We start from the raw sequence: 15,129 nt of genomic DNA, 5'->3' as shown, positions 1-15,129 counted from the left end.
TATGAGTGCAGAGAAGTGTCTTGTTTTCATGTCACTATCCTGCACCACAGAGTCCTGTTTATCCTGTGGTCGACCAGACAAATATTGCATGGATTTTTCTGAGTGTCTAGTATGGACGTGGCTGGGCTCTCCTCATGTGCCCATTTCAGTGACTACTCCAGGGCATTTTTGCTGGTTTATCTTGCTTCTGTGCCCTGAAGGAGGATTTCCATCTGGATTTTCCTAGCTTGTTTCACAGATTGAGTGGTTAAAAAAAAAAAAAAAAAAGGAAAAAAAAAAAGTGAACAAAACATTTGCAAGCTTCTGTTTCTTGACCTCTGTGTGAAGAAAAATGTCACTTTTCTGCATTTTTCTGGACACTTGGTAGTAGATCCTGAAATCCTGCATGCTTTGTGGAAGTATCTGAAACAGAGGGCAAATAAGGTTGTTGATTACTGACAGTCTGGGCAATGTGCAAGAATATAATCCGTAAAGGCTTTGTGCAGAATTGAAACTGTCACTTGGGAAGACATTGTACTGGAATTCAGTACAAAGAACTCCATGAAATTATATGATCTTCCATATTTGCTGTTTTCCCACCATTGTGTATGGAATAGTGTACAAAGAGCTTAACGCTGGGCTCCTCCTGACAGATAGTGAGAGAAAACCAGAAAGAAACTTAAAGGATTCCTGCAGTGGAAAGAAAGATTTCACTTGGGTGATTAAAACACTTTATAATTCAACTTGCTGTACAGCTTTTCCCACAGGCAACAATTCCAGAGTGTGTTTCTCAGGAGAGTTAAACAGTTCTGCTAACGACTTCTTGTCTTGGAGCCCTGTTCCCACCATATCAGTCGCCTCTTCCTGAAGGTTCTAGTCACGGCCCTGGGCTGCAGTACACCCTATTCATTTGGACAGCCCAGGCGGCCAAAGGCTGGGAATGCAATCCTGTCCACAGCGAGGCAGGTATTGCCCCTGTGCTAGAGTAGCTGTGTCCTGCTGGACTAGCTGGCATCTCTGCAGCACCCTGTCGCCAGAGCATACAGGCAGCCTGTTAGAGAGCACAGTACTCTAAAGAATCTCTTCATTATTCAAAAAGTGGGAGGTGCTGGAACCTGCTCGTCTGTCCTTTTATACGAAGATTTGTATGATGCTGAAATCAGCCTGGTGTCAAGGCAAACAGGTGAGAGTGTGGGCAGTGAAGTCAGATTTGGTGTAATTCTGGGTCAAGTCCAGAAACTGGGAATGGAGTGAGTATGAGGAGGAAGAAAAAGTTTGTCAAAGGAGTGGTTTGATGGCTGGCTTTGCTGGCAGGGCAGCCCAGACATGATGGGATTGCCTGGGTCTGGCTCATAGCCATAAGGGTGTGTCAAAGTTTCAGGTGCATTGGGGAGTTTCTACAGTGTTTAGCAAGGCAAGATCTTCTGATGTAGCTGTATGTTTGCAAGTTTAGTTTTGGTGCTTGAAATGCAGCAGACAAATGAAGCTCACTTCCACCCACAGGAATGAGAGCTTGTAAATCTAGCAAGACAGAGGAGGTGTCCAGCTATCTCAGACACAGAACAACGTGCTTTTCGGAAACTACCTCTGGCTAAAGCAGAGGCGGCCCTGCAGACAGCCTAGTCAGCTGTAAGAAATAGGTCCCACAAAGCAAGAAGTGCAGCATTTTGATTGCTGTGGGAAAGACTGAGCTCCTTGATAGGAAAAGAGTGAGGAGAGCTACTAACTCTGCCAAGCCTGGGGCTTATTCCTGCTCGCTTTGAAACCCAGTATAAATGGTTTTGCAGGACTGATGCAGCTAATTGTTTATGCTCTACTCGTAGCCCTCCTTGGATCCTCAGCTTTGCACATATTTTCTGTGGTGATGTAACCAGCGCTTGGCACATCAGATCTAAGGCATGGCTGCATTCCAAGAGGGGTCCGTGTTGCCAGATACAAATTTCTGCTCAACTACATAAGTCGCGAAAGGAAGGTATGGCAAAAAGGCAGAGATATTTGACTTGTAAGACATGCCAGTCATTTGCTGTGCTGAAGTATCGTGCTTAAAGTGCCTCCCGCGGGCTCTCCTGGTTTTTATTGAGAAACAAATTGAAGCTGGTGGGGCAAAGAGAAGGTATCGCCTCACTTTTAAAAGCAGAAGACAAAAATGAATGGGAAAATTCCCATATAGGAAACTGAGGAGCTTCCAAGTTATGTGAAGATAACTCAGCATATTCTATACACAACCTGAGAGCTAATTCAAAACACTCATTAAAGCAGATCCTGTGCTGCTTCAACAGCATATTTATTAAAAAGAGGGAAAGACACTGGCAGTAAAATGCTTTATTCAGAACATGCCTGCTCCTGTGCCTTGTAATTTGCAATTCCTCCGCTGTTTTGATGTTTTTGATTCATTTTTACTTTTAAGAAGCTCTTCCATAAGGGAAAGCCTAAAACCTTGGTCAAGCTCTTCCTGTAATGGTACTTGCTCCAAGTTCAGAGCTTTTCCCCCTGAAGAGAACATGCACTTTGGCTTTCCAGCAGCATTTCGGGGAAGCAGTTACCTTGCTGACTAGCGCTCTCTGTGGGAAGTTTGTACCCAGAGCAATAAAACTGGTTTTAACCTTCCTTTCAAGCCCAGCAAATAGTCTTAGGCTGCCTACTTTACCTACTTTGAAACACAAAAACAGCGTCTGCAGCAGCAGAACATGTACCCAACAGTTGTACCCAGCCCGGGGCCATGCTCGGTTTCTGCCTTTCGGCATCAATGGAGACTTAAATCCTCCGTTTCCTAGCACAAACAGCCAGAGCAACTCGCTTGGTTTTGGCAGCAGAGTGGGGAATTGAGCAGTTCGCTGTTTCACTAGCAGTTTGCCGTTTGGTTGCCTCATTTTCGAAAGTAACTTAAGGTCACTCATTTAGCGTTGCTGAAAACCTCAAGCCGGGTTTTATTTGGCAGTAAAATAACTGCCACACTTATCTGTGATTAGTGTTCGTAGAGCCTTCATTTTTCTTTTTGCTCAGAAGTATTCTGTGTATGAAATAGGACTAAGCCTTTTTCTCCTCTGTCTTTAAGATCCTTTTTGTGAAATGTACCTCCTTACTAACTGGGCTTTTGTGTAGTTGTGCTGACAAAAGTGTATTGGTATGTGAAAGAGAGGTCATTTTCTTTTTTCTTGTTAGAAATTCAGATTTTGGGGGACTGGCAGTTTCTGTTTGGTGATGTTTTTCCTGTTACCTTCCGCCGAACACTTACAGAAGTTTTTGATGTAGATCTTTGAAGCACCGTACAAGTTGTGACTGGATTGAATCTTTGTGCAGCTCCTCTGAGGTAACAAATACAGGCCTGATGTTATGGGGAGGGAAATTAGATGAACCTCAATGAGATTTAAAAAAAAAAAAGGGCGGGGGGGGGGGGGGGAAGCTTTCTGACCCTCCCAGTTGTATGGGAGGGTTTAGGCCCTGCTGCTTCAGGCACGCTCGGTTAACCTCACCGTGCAGGTTTTATTCAGTAAAAATGAAAAATAAATTGCATAGTTGTAGAAAAGACAGTTTCATACCTGCTTAATGTTTAGGCTGTTACAGTCAAAGAACTAACATCTATTGAAAAAATCTTAGGATTCACTTTAAAGCAAATTTAGGGGAATTCGGGGAATATTTATGCTCTTCTGCAAGAGGATGGATGTACCACGTGGGGGCAATATGCAATTGGACTGTGTCTGCTCTTTTATGGCTACCTATTGATCAAGAAAGTAGGTGGCACAATTGACAGTTTTTGCCTGGACTTTTGTTTCAGTGTTGTGGCTCGGTAGCTGTACTGCTTTTCTGGCTTGTACCTTGTGTATGCTCTTGCTGTTTGCACTGTTGCTTCAGAGAGGCTGCTGGCTACAGACTGAACCTTCTGGGGAGGAAGAACATGTTTAGACAAGCACGCTAATCAGACTGAAAGAAGTCGCAGAGCAAGTGCCTGTGTGTATATGCTGGGCTTAATTTGTTTGTTGTAATTGCCACTTTCACCATGAGAGCTAATTTAAAATACAGATACAGTTATGCAAGTCAAAGTAGGTGACTGCAAAAAAAAGGGATTGCATCCACTGATTTTTTCTGTTAGCAGACTAGCAGAATTTTTTTTCTGTATGGGAGTACCCACGCCTCTTCTAAAGAATTGGTTAATGTTGAAAGTTTAATTCTAGCTTGTAGTCTGAGACTAGTGGACTTTGAACTTTATAAAGTGTAATGTAATCGCTAGGTGGAGTGTGTGTGTAAGGGCTCCTGAAAAATGTCCCAAAGGGAAGCAACTTGCAAAGCCCAAAGGATTACCCCTGGGAGAAGTGCTATAGCATGATCAGAGTAGGGGAGGCAAAAATAGCAAAGACTGGAAGTGGAAACCCCCCCACAAAGAGTCTACACGTTTCTGTAGCACGGGAATTAGTTTCTGTAGTTGGTTTAGCAAGATGCTGCTAATGATGGGTACCTTTGATGTTGTATCTCTGCCAGTAGGACAAGGTGCATTCTGCCAGTTTGTGAAGTACCTCCATTCATTACTGTTGAAGAGCTGAATTCCTCCTGTGCCTCCAGGTTAGTGTGAACAGTAAGTGAATCCGGTGTAAGAGAGTCATTCCGGAAAGCGATACGTACAGGCCTGTCTGTGTTATTCATTCTTTGTGCTGATCATGCAGATCAAATCCACAGCTACCCAACAATTCCTGTTTGCCTTGGCTTAAGTATTTTGCTCTTTGCTTATGGCCATCAGTGTGTTGATCAAATTCTGTGATTTTACTTTCTTCTTTTTTGTGTTTTCCTACCATCTGGGCTACAAGTGGGCTGTGAGTACAGAACAACACCTGACTATAATTGCTGAAACTGGCTCGGTTTTCGTATTAGAGAAGTGGTCTGATGCAATTCTGAGCTGTTAGGTAGAGAACTTGTTTATCATGATCAGGCAGGTTGAGGAATGATTCTGCAATCCTTGTAGCCCAGTCTCTACTGAGATATCTGAGTCGATGTTGAAGGCAACCCAGAGCGTAGGTTGGTGAGACAAGGCGACTAGTCTCCTGCCTGGTTCTGCTGCGCAGACCACTACAAACTGCAAAGTACTTGACTGAGCTTTTCCGGGATGAAACACTTTCAGATCAGGAATACAACCAGGGTAGTCACTAATTGTCATGGCAGTCAACCTAAGATGTGAACACAGTTGTGGAAATGAGACTTTTTCCCATGATGGGCCTCTGAGGTGCTCCACAGCTGGTGCTGTGACACCAGGTCCTCAAAGGTGATGGGAAAGAAGAGTGATTATCCTGTGGAGAAAGCTATCAGCCCTCACAGTACGTCCTAACTGACACTATGCTTAGGCTTAGGTTAACGATGTGTACAGCAAATTGTTGAGTATCTTCAGGTACTAATTGATGGGAGAACTGTAGTTCAAGGCACTGCACTAGCTTGAACCAAAGTAGGACAGTGGCAGTGAACTGTGGCATTCAGAGCTCTGTAAACTGCCCCCCACCACCCGGGGATTCTGGTGCTTTGACTGGCCTACCTGCGATGAAATCCATACCACTTTATCTTCGTATCTTTGGCCTTGGCATGCCTACATGTGCTGTCATTGTAGTCCCAGTATAACAGGCTGGAGAAGTGAACTGGTCATGTGCAGCCCAGTTAAAGTGGAGAAGCATGGAGTACCTGGTATAAATGCTGGCTTAAATGATTGTAACTATTCCCATTCTCACCTATCTTCTGCCACAGTCAGAAGGGGAGAGACCTAATGTAAGGTTTTGGAATTGTTTGCCTTTTTATTATGAGATAGAAGACCTTTAAGAAGCAGAACTTTGTAGTATGTGTTTGGAAAATATGTGCTAACAAAATTAGCCATAGGTATAATCTTTCTATCTGCAGAGTTTCTCTTTGCCATTATGAAGCATTTGAATAGGAAGAAGCTTTTCCAGCTGCTGTTTTTCTCGGTTGGGTAAGAAGTCTGCTTTGAAGGACTTCCTCCACCCTCATCCAGAGGGTGATTAAAGAAAGAGGTGACATCATAGTGTAGTAAAAGGCTAATTCTAATTGTCCCACTCAAGCCAAGAGGAGAATATGGTGTAGATTAGCTGTAATAGTTGAGTTATTATATTGAGTTACACCTCATTATCAGCTTTTATCTCACAAGGATAAAACCATACTTCATCCTGACACTGCATCCTTCCAATACCAACAGCTGACTTTCATGTGTAATGACATTATTATTCTTCTAGATTTGTTCCCTCAACTTCCTCCTTCTCCTCCATTCTGCCTGAATGGTCAGAAAGTTTGCCTTCACTGAGTGTTAAGGAAACGTAGAGCTCTTTGTGGATAGCTGTGAGAAATAAGCTCCTGAGTCTGTGTGTAGTAGGTTAGATAACCATTCATTCCCTCTCTTAGGTTTCAAATCCAGCCACCAAACACCATGTCTTGAGCATGTTTGGTGTGTTCAGTTGCTGAGTGCTTTTGTAAATGACTGAGTGTGCAGAACAGGGGTTTACTTCATAGGGCACTTCCTATTTGTGCTGTTTGGCGGGGGGTCAGAACCACATCATCTGTTCGTGGGCTGTTCCGTTTGTGGGCTGTTCCCTGCCGAATGAGTCAGTGAGCACAGAGGCAGAGCTGTCGTCGTCTTTGAGCTTGTGAAAGTGGAGTCTTGACCCTTTTTGTTCCTTCCCTCGCTTGAGGTGGGAGGAACTGAAGGTGATGACGGGTGGTGCCATGTCCCTTCTTAGCCTGGTCCTCAGCATGCGGGAAGGAGTGGGAAAACAGGTGGTGGCTTCTCTAAGAGGGAAAAGTCACATGTTATAGTGACTTGTATGTACGTTATAGTTTTCTCATACATGTATGAGAAATATATATGTAAGGAAAAAAATATATATGAGAAAGCCTGTTACAGAAAGGTTTTAGCATCCAGGTAGCAATAGCTGCCAGGTGCCATCAGCATGGACGGCATTTGCCCTGAAGACTCAGGAATACAGGTATGAAAAGGAGAGACTTCTTAAGGTTCAGGTTCGTAGCAAGTAAGCTGGTCTTGGAGGAATACTTGTGCATCCTGCTAAGCTCCTCATGCTGTGATGGAAAAATCAGTTTTTTGCCTGTGTGGGTAGAAAGGCTAGAAATGAGCTGCATGTAGAAACAGAGGGACTGGGTATGTGGCCACTTCAACATGCAGAACCTTCGGTGCCTTTTCATTACTGGATTGTTTCAGGGCAGTAAATGACATGTGTTTTGTGTGAGCAATAGAAGTTAGCAACGTATGGTGAAGCATAACCAGCAGGGTGTTGATGCTTCTAAAGGCTTTACTGTATCTGTAATTACTGCTTCCTCTCTCTGATCGTTGTCGTATGTTGCTTTTAAAGCGATCATGTCAGGTTTGTTCTCCAACCTGGCAACAGATGCTTTTTTTCACAAGAAAATTTTCCTGCTCTTTTTAGATGCTAAAGTGGTTGAAATGAAGATTGCTCTGAAGTGTCTGCACTTTGAAGGATGTGAAACTGTGTAAGTGCTTAAGCTGCAGATAAAAACGACTACTCCATTTTCCTTGCCTAGGGAAGTGCAATGCAAATCGTAGGCAAAACAGGATACTGAAACATCCATTCAGTAAGGAAAGCACTTCAGTTTGTTGTGATCACAAATGTTTTTACGACTAAAACTTGCCTATTTTTTTTGTATGCGTGAGATTCTGCAGCTCTGTTTCACTTTTTAAAGAGGAGAAATAATGGGACATATTTTTAAAACCTCATGTCTTTTTTTCTTTGTAAGAGATGAGAATGTTGCTAGTCAGGAATTACTCATTAAATTTGTGAGTTGCTGCTTTCTGCGGGTGAGAGTGGTGAAGCTGCTCCAGTTTGAAAGGGCTCTTCTGCATGATTTATGTGTTTTGCTAACATAAAAGCCATATGGTAATGTTTTGTTTTTCAAATTGTTGTGAAAAGGTCATGTTCTCAGGAACAAGGTGGCTCTTTGCATTTCTTGTGCCATTGGCCATCAGTCCTTCCCTAGAGAAATCCAGGTATTTCTCTCCGTTCCGTGGCTTCTCGCCTTGAGGAGAAGGCTCTAGAGAGACATGGTCCCTCTGAGCGAGCAGGGCTTTGGCAAAGGCAGCCCTTGTCAGGAAGAGCTCTTTTCCTGGCCACCCTCTTATCAGTCAGCCTCGGCATCTGCTTTTGAGCAAACCCAGAATCTGGGAGGTGCAAAGGTCTGTCCAGGTAGAGCTCTTTTCATTCCGCGCTGAATTGCCTACCTGCACTTGTTTTGTCTGTGTTACTGAGGGACCAGCTTGCTGGTTGGTGAGTGAGGAGGAGGATGTTCTGCTGGTTTTCAGCCCCTTTCTCTGGCAGTGCTTGATGCCTCTGTGCTGCATATCCGCACGTGGGTGCAGCACCCATGTCTTCTCTCCTGTTCTGTGGTGCTGTGGCTCTTTTATCCCTACTTGTCTGTTCGTGAAAAAGAAAGCCAGCTAAATGAATACCTGCAATGTTCCTCATTCAAAGCAAAATGCACGAGATTTGTTGCCTGCGTCTTAGTGACTGGTTAATGACATCTTTCCCAGAGCAGCGCTCACCTCTGCAGCTGGGACGGGTCAGGGTTCACACCCTGAGGAGCACCGGCCGGGCCTGGGTGCCTCGCTGCATGTGCCTGTGGGGGCTTTGGCCTCTATTTTTTGGGGTAGGGGTGAGGGGCAGCCCTTTGGTGAGCTAACTGCCCTTCAGCTCTGGAGGAAAGGATTTGGCATAAATATTCCTGTAAAGCTTCCACCTCCCAGCGCCCTCCAAATACACTTTACTGGGGTTTTGTTGTGGTTTTCTTTTTAAATAATCCTAAAAGTGGGGCAGGACGCACTAAGGCAGCGTTGCAGGGCAGCGTGGCCTGGAGCAGGAGGAGATGCTCGGGACGGACGGAGAGATCGAGTCGTCTCCATCTCTCTCGCTGCTCCGTGGGCAGGGCCCCAGCTTCCGCGTGGAGTCCCGCACCCACGGCGCGGTTTCTCCCCCGCTGACACTGTTCCGTGGGGGCCGAGGGAAGGAGGACGGACAGGAGAGCAGGGCTGGCCCGGGGCTCCCCTCGGCTGCCCCCAGGCCCCGTTACCGGCCGCCGCGCAGGGTCACGCCGGGCCGGGCCACGCCGCTGCCACCGGAACCCCCAGCCCCGCCCTCGCCCTCGGCCGGCCAATGGCGACCCGCGGGGGGGGGCGCGGCGGGGCGGAGCTGGCGCTGGGCCAGTGCGCGCGGGCTGCGCGGGTACGAGGGCTGGTGCTGCGGCGGCGGTGCGCGGGCCCGGCGCTCGGCGGGAGGTGAGGCGCGGTGAGGCGGCGGGGCCGGGGGGAATGGCCGGGCAGCGGGGTGGCAGCGGAGGGGGCCACCAGCCTCCGGGCGGGCTCTGGAGTGGGGCTGCCGGCGACGGGCGCCCTAGGCCGGCGGCGCGGCGTGACTCGGCCCGGCCCGCCTGCGCGTCGGACGCTTCCGCCGCCGCTGCTGCTGTCGTGCGCAGCGGCCCCGGGTGGGAGGCTTTCGCGCGGGAGCCCGGGCGGGGAGGGGGCCGAGCCCGGCCCGGCCCGCGCCGCCGGAGGGTCCTCGCTGCTCCAGCCCCGACGCCGGGGGCTCTGGCTGTTGGGGGCACTGGGGAGCGCCTGCCCCAGCGTGCTGACGGGGCCTGGCCTGGGCGGCTCCGCCGCTGTCTTCTCAGCCTGGAAGTCTTTGAGCACCTGCGCCCCGGCCCGTCCGCCTCCTTCCCTGCAGGGACCCCCCGAGCTCTCCGGGCGCAGTGCCGGGGGTGCGAGGGGGTGGTGCTGCACCGCCCCGCTGATTCCCTGTGATCAGCTGAAGAAGCGCTCCTGAAGTCCCGCTCTTCCGGCAAGGACCAGCTACGGTCCCTCTCCACCCTCCCTGCGCATCCATCTCCTTCCAGGCGAGGCTGTGGTCTCCGGCACAGGGTGCTGCCGGCCCCAGCGGTGCACCACGAGAGAGCCATGAGACCCCTTTCGTGGCCCTGATGAGGGACAGTGTTTGTAACGGGAGCGAGGGCTCCGGGTTTCGGGGAGAGGCGTCTCTCCTCCTGTGGCTGGGGCACTCAGTTTTCATCCCTCTTTGTTGCAGTTGTTGGATTCCCGATGTATCCGTTGGTGCCACCTTGGTGTAGTGATGTTAACAGGTTGTTATTGCCTAGTGAAAAAGGTAAAAGAGGAAAGTTTGCTCCTGGTGGACTGAAGGGACATGATTTGAGAGCTCCTGCCAAGAGCGCTTGCTTGCTGCTCTGTGTGGGCTCCCACCGTGCCTGGGTGATGGGGATCCCTTCCCACGGGAGGCAGGGATGACCCCGCTCACACTGGGGAGCTGGGAAACTGGTGTTGCTTCAGACCAGCCTTCTGCACAGGTGAGGGATGGAGCGTCATAGTGACTCTGTCACTGACCAAGAGACACTGTACTCAGAGGAGTTCCTTTGAAAGCCTGTGTTGTCTTGCGTGGGCGTATCCTCGAGTGTAAGCTGCCTTCCCAGATTTGCTGCTAGCTGAAAAACGCTGTCTTGCTTCTAAAAAATAAGTTTCTTCCACCCAAGTAGAAGACAAAGTTCCTTAAGACTTCAAAGCTATTTCAAAAAGGCAACAAAAAGCTACCTACATTTTTTAAGTTTTGTGCCATCTGCTCCTTCACTTGGGGCTGAGTGTGACGGTCTTTCTGTCACTGTTTCAGGGAGCTGATTTAGCTTTGATGGCTGGTCCAAACTGATAGGAAATTTTCAGGGTAAGCACCCAGTGCAAAGAAGTTTGTGGTGGGTGAATGCAAGGAAGATTTTTTTTTTTTTTTTTTTTCTTAGAACCGCTAACACGGGACATGGTTTAGCAGGGGACTTGGTGAGCTTACAGGTCTTTTCCAACTTAAATGATTCTATGATTCTAATATTGCGGAAACATTGCATTTTAATTTTCCATTGGTGAGGAGGTAACTGAGACCTTGTTCTGGCTTGCCTGGGCTGGGAGGCTCTCAGTGCTGTTGAACGTTTTCTCTGCTCTGCCTGTAGAGCCTCTCTTTCTTTCTGGTGCCTGCAGCCTGTCTCAGGCTTCACTCTTTCATTTTCCTCTGCCTTTCATTGAGTCAGCCCCTTTAACTGAAACGCTTCCTAAATCATGGTATGGTGGTTTTGTTAAGAAAGACCATGTGTTGTCAGTTTACGTAAAACATGACATGTAACTGTAAGCGGTGGTGGAACCGGAAATAGTGCTTGGCTTGGTTAATACTCCTCACACTTTTGCTTTTTGAGGCAGTTGGAGCAGGCCAGGCTATTTGGGGACTTCTAATACTCGTAACGGCATTACTAGTGCGTGCCAGGAGGGACTGGATGTGGTGAGATGCTCACAACTGCCACACAGCAGGCAGGGCACTGCTTTTCTAGGGAGACGTGGCTTGTTTCTGCACTTTGTGTTTACTGTCTAGGTGCTTGTTAGGCCTTTAAAATCTGAATACATGCTGTCTGGGGACTAGTCTAGCATATTTTTAGGAATGTGTCATCAGCAAGACATGAGGCCAAGCCCTGCTGAGTTCACTTTTCCTATTAACACCTGTGAGGAAGGACTTTGGCATCTACAGTTTCTGTTTGACATGACTTTGCTCTCTCCTGGCTGGTAACGAAAGCTGGTAAAAGTACCCAAGGGCTCCTTGTGTAGTCCAGAGTTCGGTGACCTGCCTGCCTGGCCTTCGGGAACTGGCTGGCTTCGGCTGGAGGGGAGGCTACCAAAGCCTCTCTGCATGAGGCTGCTCTGTGCACGGTCACCGCTCACATCTTCTTCCTTTTGGGTAAATGCAGTGTCTGTCCTTTCCAGTAGCTGTTTATTCAGAACAGGATGAATGTGTTCATGGTGTGTAATTTTAAGAGTGGTTGTCTAATAAGTAAATAGCATCATGAGGAGTATAACTGATTCTGGGCAACTTTAGTTGCTCATAAGCTTCTGAATGGCAGTAGCAAAATCTTACTGTACGGTTAAGTTATAAGGGACACAGTGTCAAGGGGAGATAGATGACAGCGAGCTGTGGTTTCTCTTCAGACTAGCAGTTAGAGTTGTAACGTGGGCAGCTGTCTCTGCTGGTTTTTGCCATTGTGGTGATTTTACAATTTATGACCTAAAAGTTTTCCTCCTTGGCTGTGCACGCCAACTGGGAAGCTTGGTGAAAGGGTATGCACAAAATGGTCTGAGAAAGAAACTTTCTGCTAGTTTGTCACTGTTAGGTTGGGCACTGGGCAGTGTATGCACACTTATGAGGTTGAGATCATCCTTCACACGCTTTCTTGCCTTGTGTGTCATCAGCTGGGACGCTGGAGGCATCTCTCTGGTGGGCTTGAGCTGTGCTGCTCGGGCAGGGCTCTGCAGCACTTGCAAGGGCTCTGAGAGACTGCTAAGCCGTACAAGCCTTGTGGTAGGCATAGTTAGGTAGGAGGCATCTGTCTCCTCTCTGGTGACAAGTTTATCTGTATAGGGGTCTGCAAGTATGAGAAGAAAAAAACCCATAGCATTGAAACCCGCTGGTCTGCAAGCCAGGAAGATGTTTGACCAATCTCAGTGTGTGCAAGGATTAAAACCGAACACCCTCTGCTAATTTTTAACAACGTGTAAGGCTGGCTCCATTTAAATACACAGAGCAGGCTGCCTTCCTACTTGAAGCACAGAGGGACAAAAGAATGTTTTCACAATCTGCCTCTCTCCTTGTTAGACAAAACACGTTTATTACAAAACGATAATCTAACACTTAATTGAGTTTTTTGTAGTGTGGTGGCCATGCAAAGGCTGTCCCAGCGTCAGTATCCGCATACTTACAATTGTTCAGATGTAGCATGGTCTTTGGGAAATGCCAGCAAAAGCACCGAGGAGCCTGTTCGCTTCCATGCGCGTTTCTGCTGTGTGCCTTGTGCGTTGTTGCCAAATGCTTCATGCCAGTGGTGAGCGTGGGGCAGGGGCTTTGTTGGGTGCATTGCATCCTGAGCACACCTGCCTCGTGTTCACATAGACCCCGCTGCAACCCCCATGCAAATATTGTCACTACCCCTGTGGCATGGGAGAGCCGGGAAGAGGCATGCAGGTGTTTTTCCCGCCCCGTGTCAAATTAAACATTTGCTCTGCAACAACTGCTACCAAACCATGAAGTGAGGATCATAATGTAGGAGTCAGCCTCCTTGAGCTAGTGTAGATGTCTGTCAGTGAGATTTTTGCCCACTGGCTTAGTCTGGGTCCAGTACAAGTTTGCTAATGAGGTGAAGAACTGTTATCTGTGGCAGGAATCTGTTACGAAGGCTCTGAGCTGCCAGCATTGGTTGGAGTAGTTACAGTTTTGCGTGAGTCATCATTTTGGGGGACGAAGAAAGTTAATTATTCCTGTTATCTCGGGGTGTGGTCCAATGTTGTAGTAAAGTCAGAGGGATGGCTAGGTACCAGTGAGGAAGGCAGAGTCCTGCCTTACCCTCTGCTGCCTGCTCCAGGTGGCTTTTTGTGCTCGTGCTGTCTTGACCTGGTTTAGGGAGGTAAATTGGCAGAAAAATTAACTGGAAATTAAAATGTCGGTGTGTAAGGAGGGTGGAGGGCACAGATTTGAGTATCCTATTTCCTAATCATGTTTTAGAATAGTTGGGTTTTTTTGCCACTTATTTTTCTTCCCAGCAGCTGTATTTTTTGACCAGAGTTTCATCAACTTTATTACTTGCTTTGGTAGCGGGATGAAGAGCATTAAATAAGGACTTGGTGTGTGATTGTGCTTCAGTGGGTAGCATTTTCATACAGGATATCGGTGGAAAACTATCTTTTGTGCTGTAATCCTCTATTTTCTTCCAGGTTTCTTTAAACTCTGCTTGCTGTTGGAAGATGGGAGAGATAGAAGGAACATACAGAGTACTGCAGACTCCTGGCTCTCGTTTGGGTGTCCAGAAGACCACAGGAGTGAGTACCTTGGAGCCAGGACAGAACCTCTCTACTGCAATGGCATCATCACCGGCCAAAATGCACGAGCGGGACCTACCGATCAAAATAAAGATGTTGGACAACACGGTGGAAGTACTTGACATTGAGGTAAGAAAGGTTTAAACCTGATTTCAAGTGCACTTAGCCTCCGATAATGTAAAGCTCACAGGATATGCTGCTATACAGAGCTGGGATGCTTTGAGGCAATATCTGAATAAAGATTCCTGTAGGGGATTTTGCCTGCTTAGGAGTAGTTAAATGAGTAGCACATCTTGTTTTTACGTATAACAGATGTTTTGTTTTTTTAGCAGACTTTAAATACAAGCACATATTATAACAAGAAGCTTTAACTGTTATTTGCTTTGGGGGAACACCAGCTATCTTCTGCCAAACTATTCTTGCTTCCTGAGCCACGTGCAGCATTGTTGATTTGGCAGCTGGGAGAGCAGAAGAGCTTTTTTTTAGTTGCTACCTTTTATTTGGGTTGTGATCAGTGGCGCTGAGTCTAGTTGGAGGCCGGTGGCTAGCGGTGTTCCCCAGGCGTCAGTACTGGGTCCAGTCTTATTCGACATATTCATCAGCGACCTGGATGAAGGGACAGAGTGCACCCTCAGCAAGTTTGCTGATGATACTAAACTGGGAGGAGTGGCTGACATGCCAGAAGGCTGTGCTGCCATTCAGTGAGACCTGGACAGGCTGGAGAGCTGGGTGGAGAGGGACCTAATGTTCCACAAGGGCAAGTGTAGCGTCCTGCACTTGGGGAGGATTAACCCCATTCACCAGTACGGGCTGGGGGGTTGACCTGCTGGAGAGCAGCTCTGCAGATAAGGACCTAGGGGTCCTGGTGGACAGAAAGTTACCCATGAGCCAGCCATGTGCCCTCGTGGCCAAGGCGGCCAATGGCATCCTGGGGTGCATGAAGAAGAGTGTGGCCAGCAGGTCGAGTGAGGTTCTCCTTCCCCTCTACTCTGCCCTGGTGAGGCCGCATCTGGAGTAGTGTCCAGTTCTGGGCTCCCCAGTTCAAGAGAGACAGGGAACTCTAGAGAGAGTCCAGCAGAGGGCTACGAAGATGATGAGGGGATGGGAGCGATCCTGTGTAACCTGCTGTAAGTGAATCTGCTTCAGCAGGAGGGCTGGACTAGATGATCTCCAGATGTCCCTTCCAGCCCCTGCCATTCTGTGATTAATTATTTTAATGATTTGTATCCTTGTCAAGGAAA

The 15,129-nt window shown here is 47.8% G+C and overlaps 1 protein-coding gene across 3 annotated transcripts in view; it reads left to right on the top strand.

The window, feature by feature from the left end:
- Positions 1–13,813: 13,813 nt before the first annotated feature.
- The window catches only part of FARP2 (FERM, ARH/RhoGEF and pleckstrin domain protein 2), a 70,054-nt gene continuing 68,738 nt past the window's right edge, over positions 13,814–15,129 (top strand). For all 3 annotated transcript variants that reach the window (XM_086467610.1, XM_086467612.1, XM_086467611.1), the window contains exon 1: positions 13,814–14,017. In XM_086467610.1, the coding sequence (XP_086323736.1) occupies positions 13,814–14,017 (204 nt within the window). The remainder of the gene's footprint in view (positions 14,018–15,129) is intronic.

Source organism: Leptosomus discolor, chromosome 7 (genome assembly GCF_034619465.1).
Source record: "Leptosomus discolor isolate bLepDis1 chromosome 7, bLepDis1.hap2, whole genome shotgun sequence".
NCBI classification, from domain to species: domain Eukaryota; kingdom Metazoa; phylum Chordata; class Aves; order Leptosomiformes; family Leptosomidae; genus Leptosomus; species Leptosomus discolor.
The sequence above is the reverse complement of the archived record's forward strand: the minus strand, read 5'-3'. Positions and strand labels throughout refer to the sequence as shown.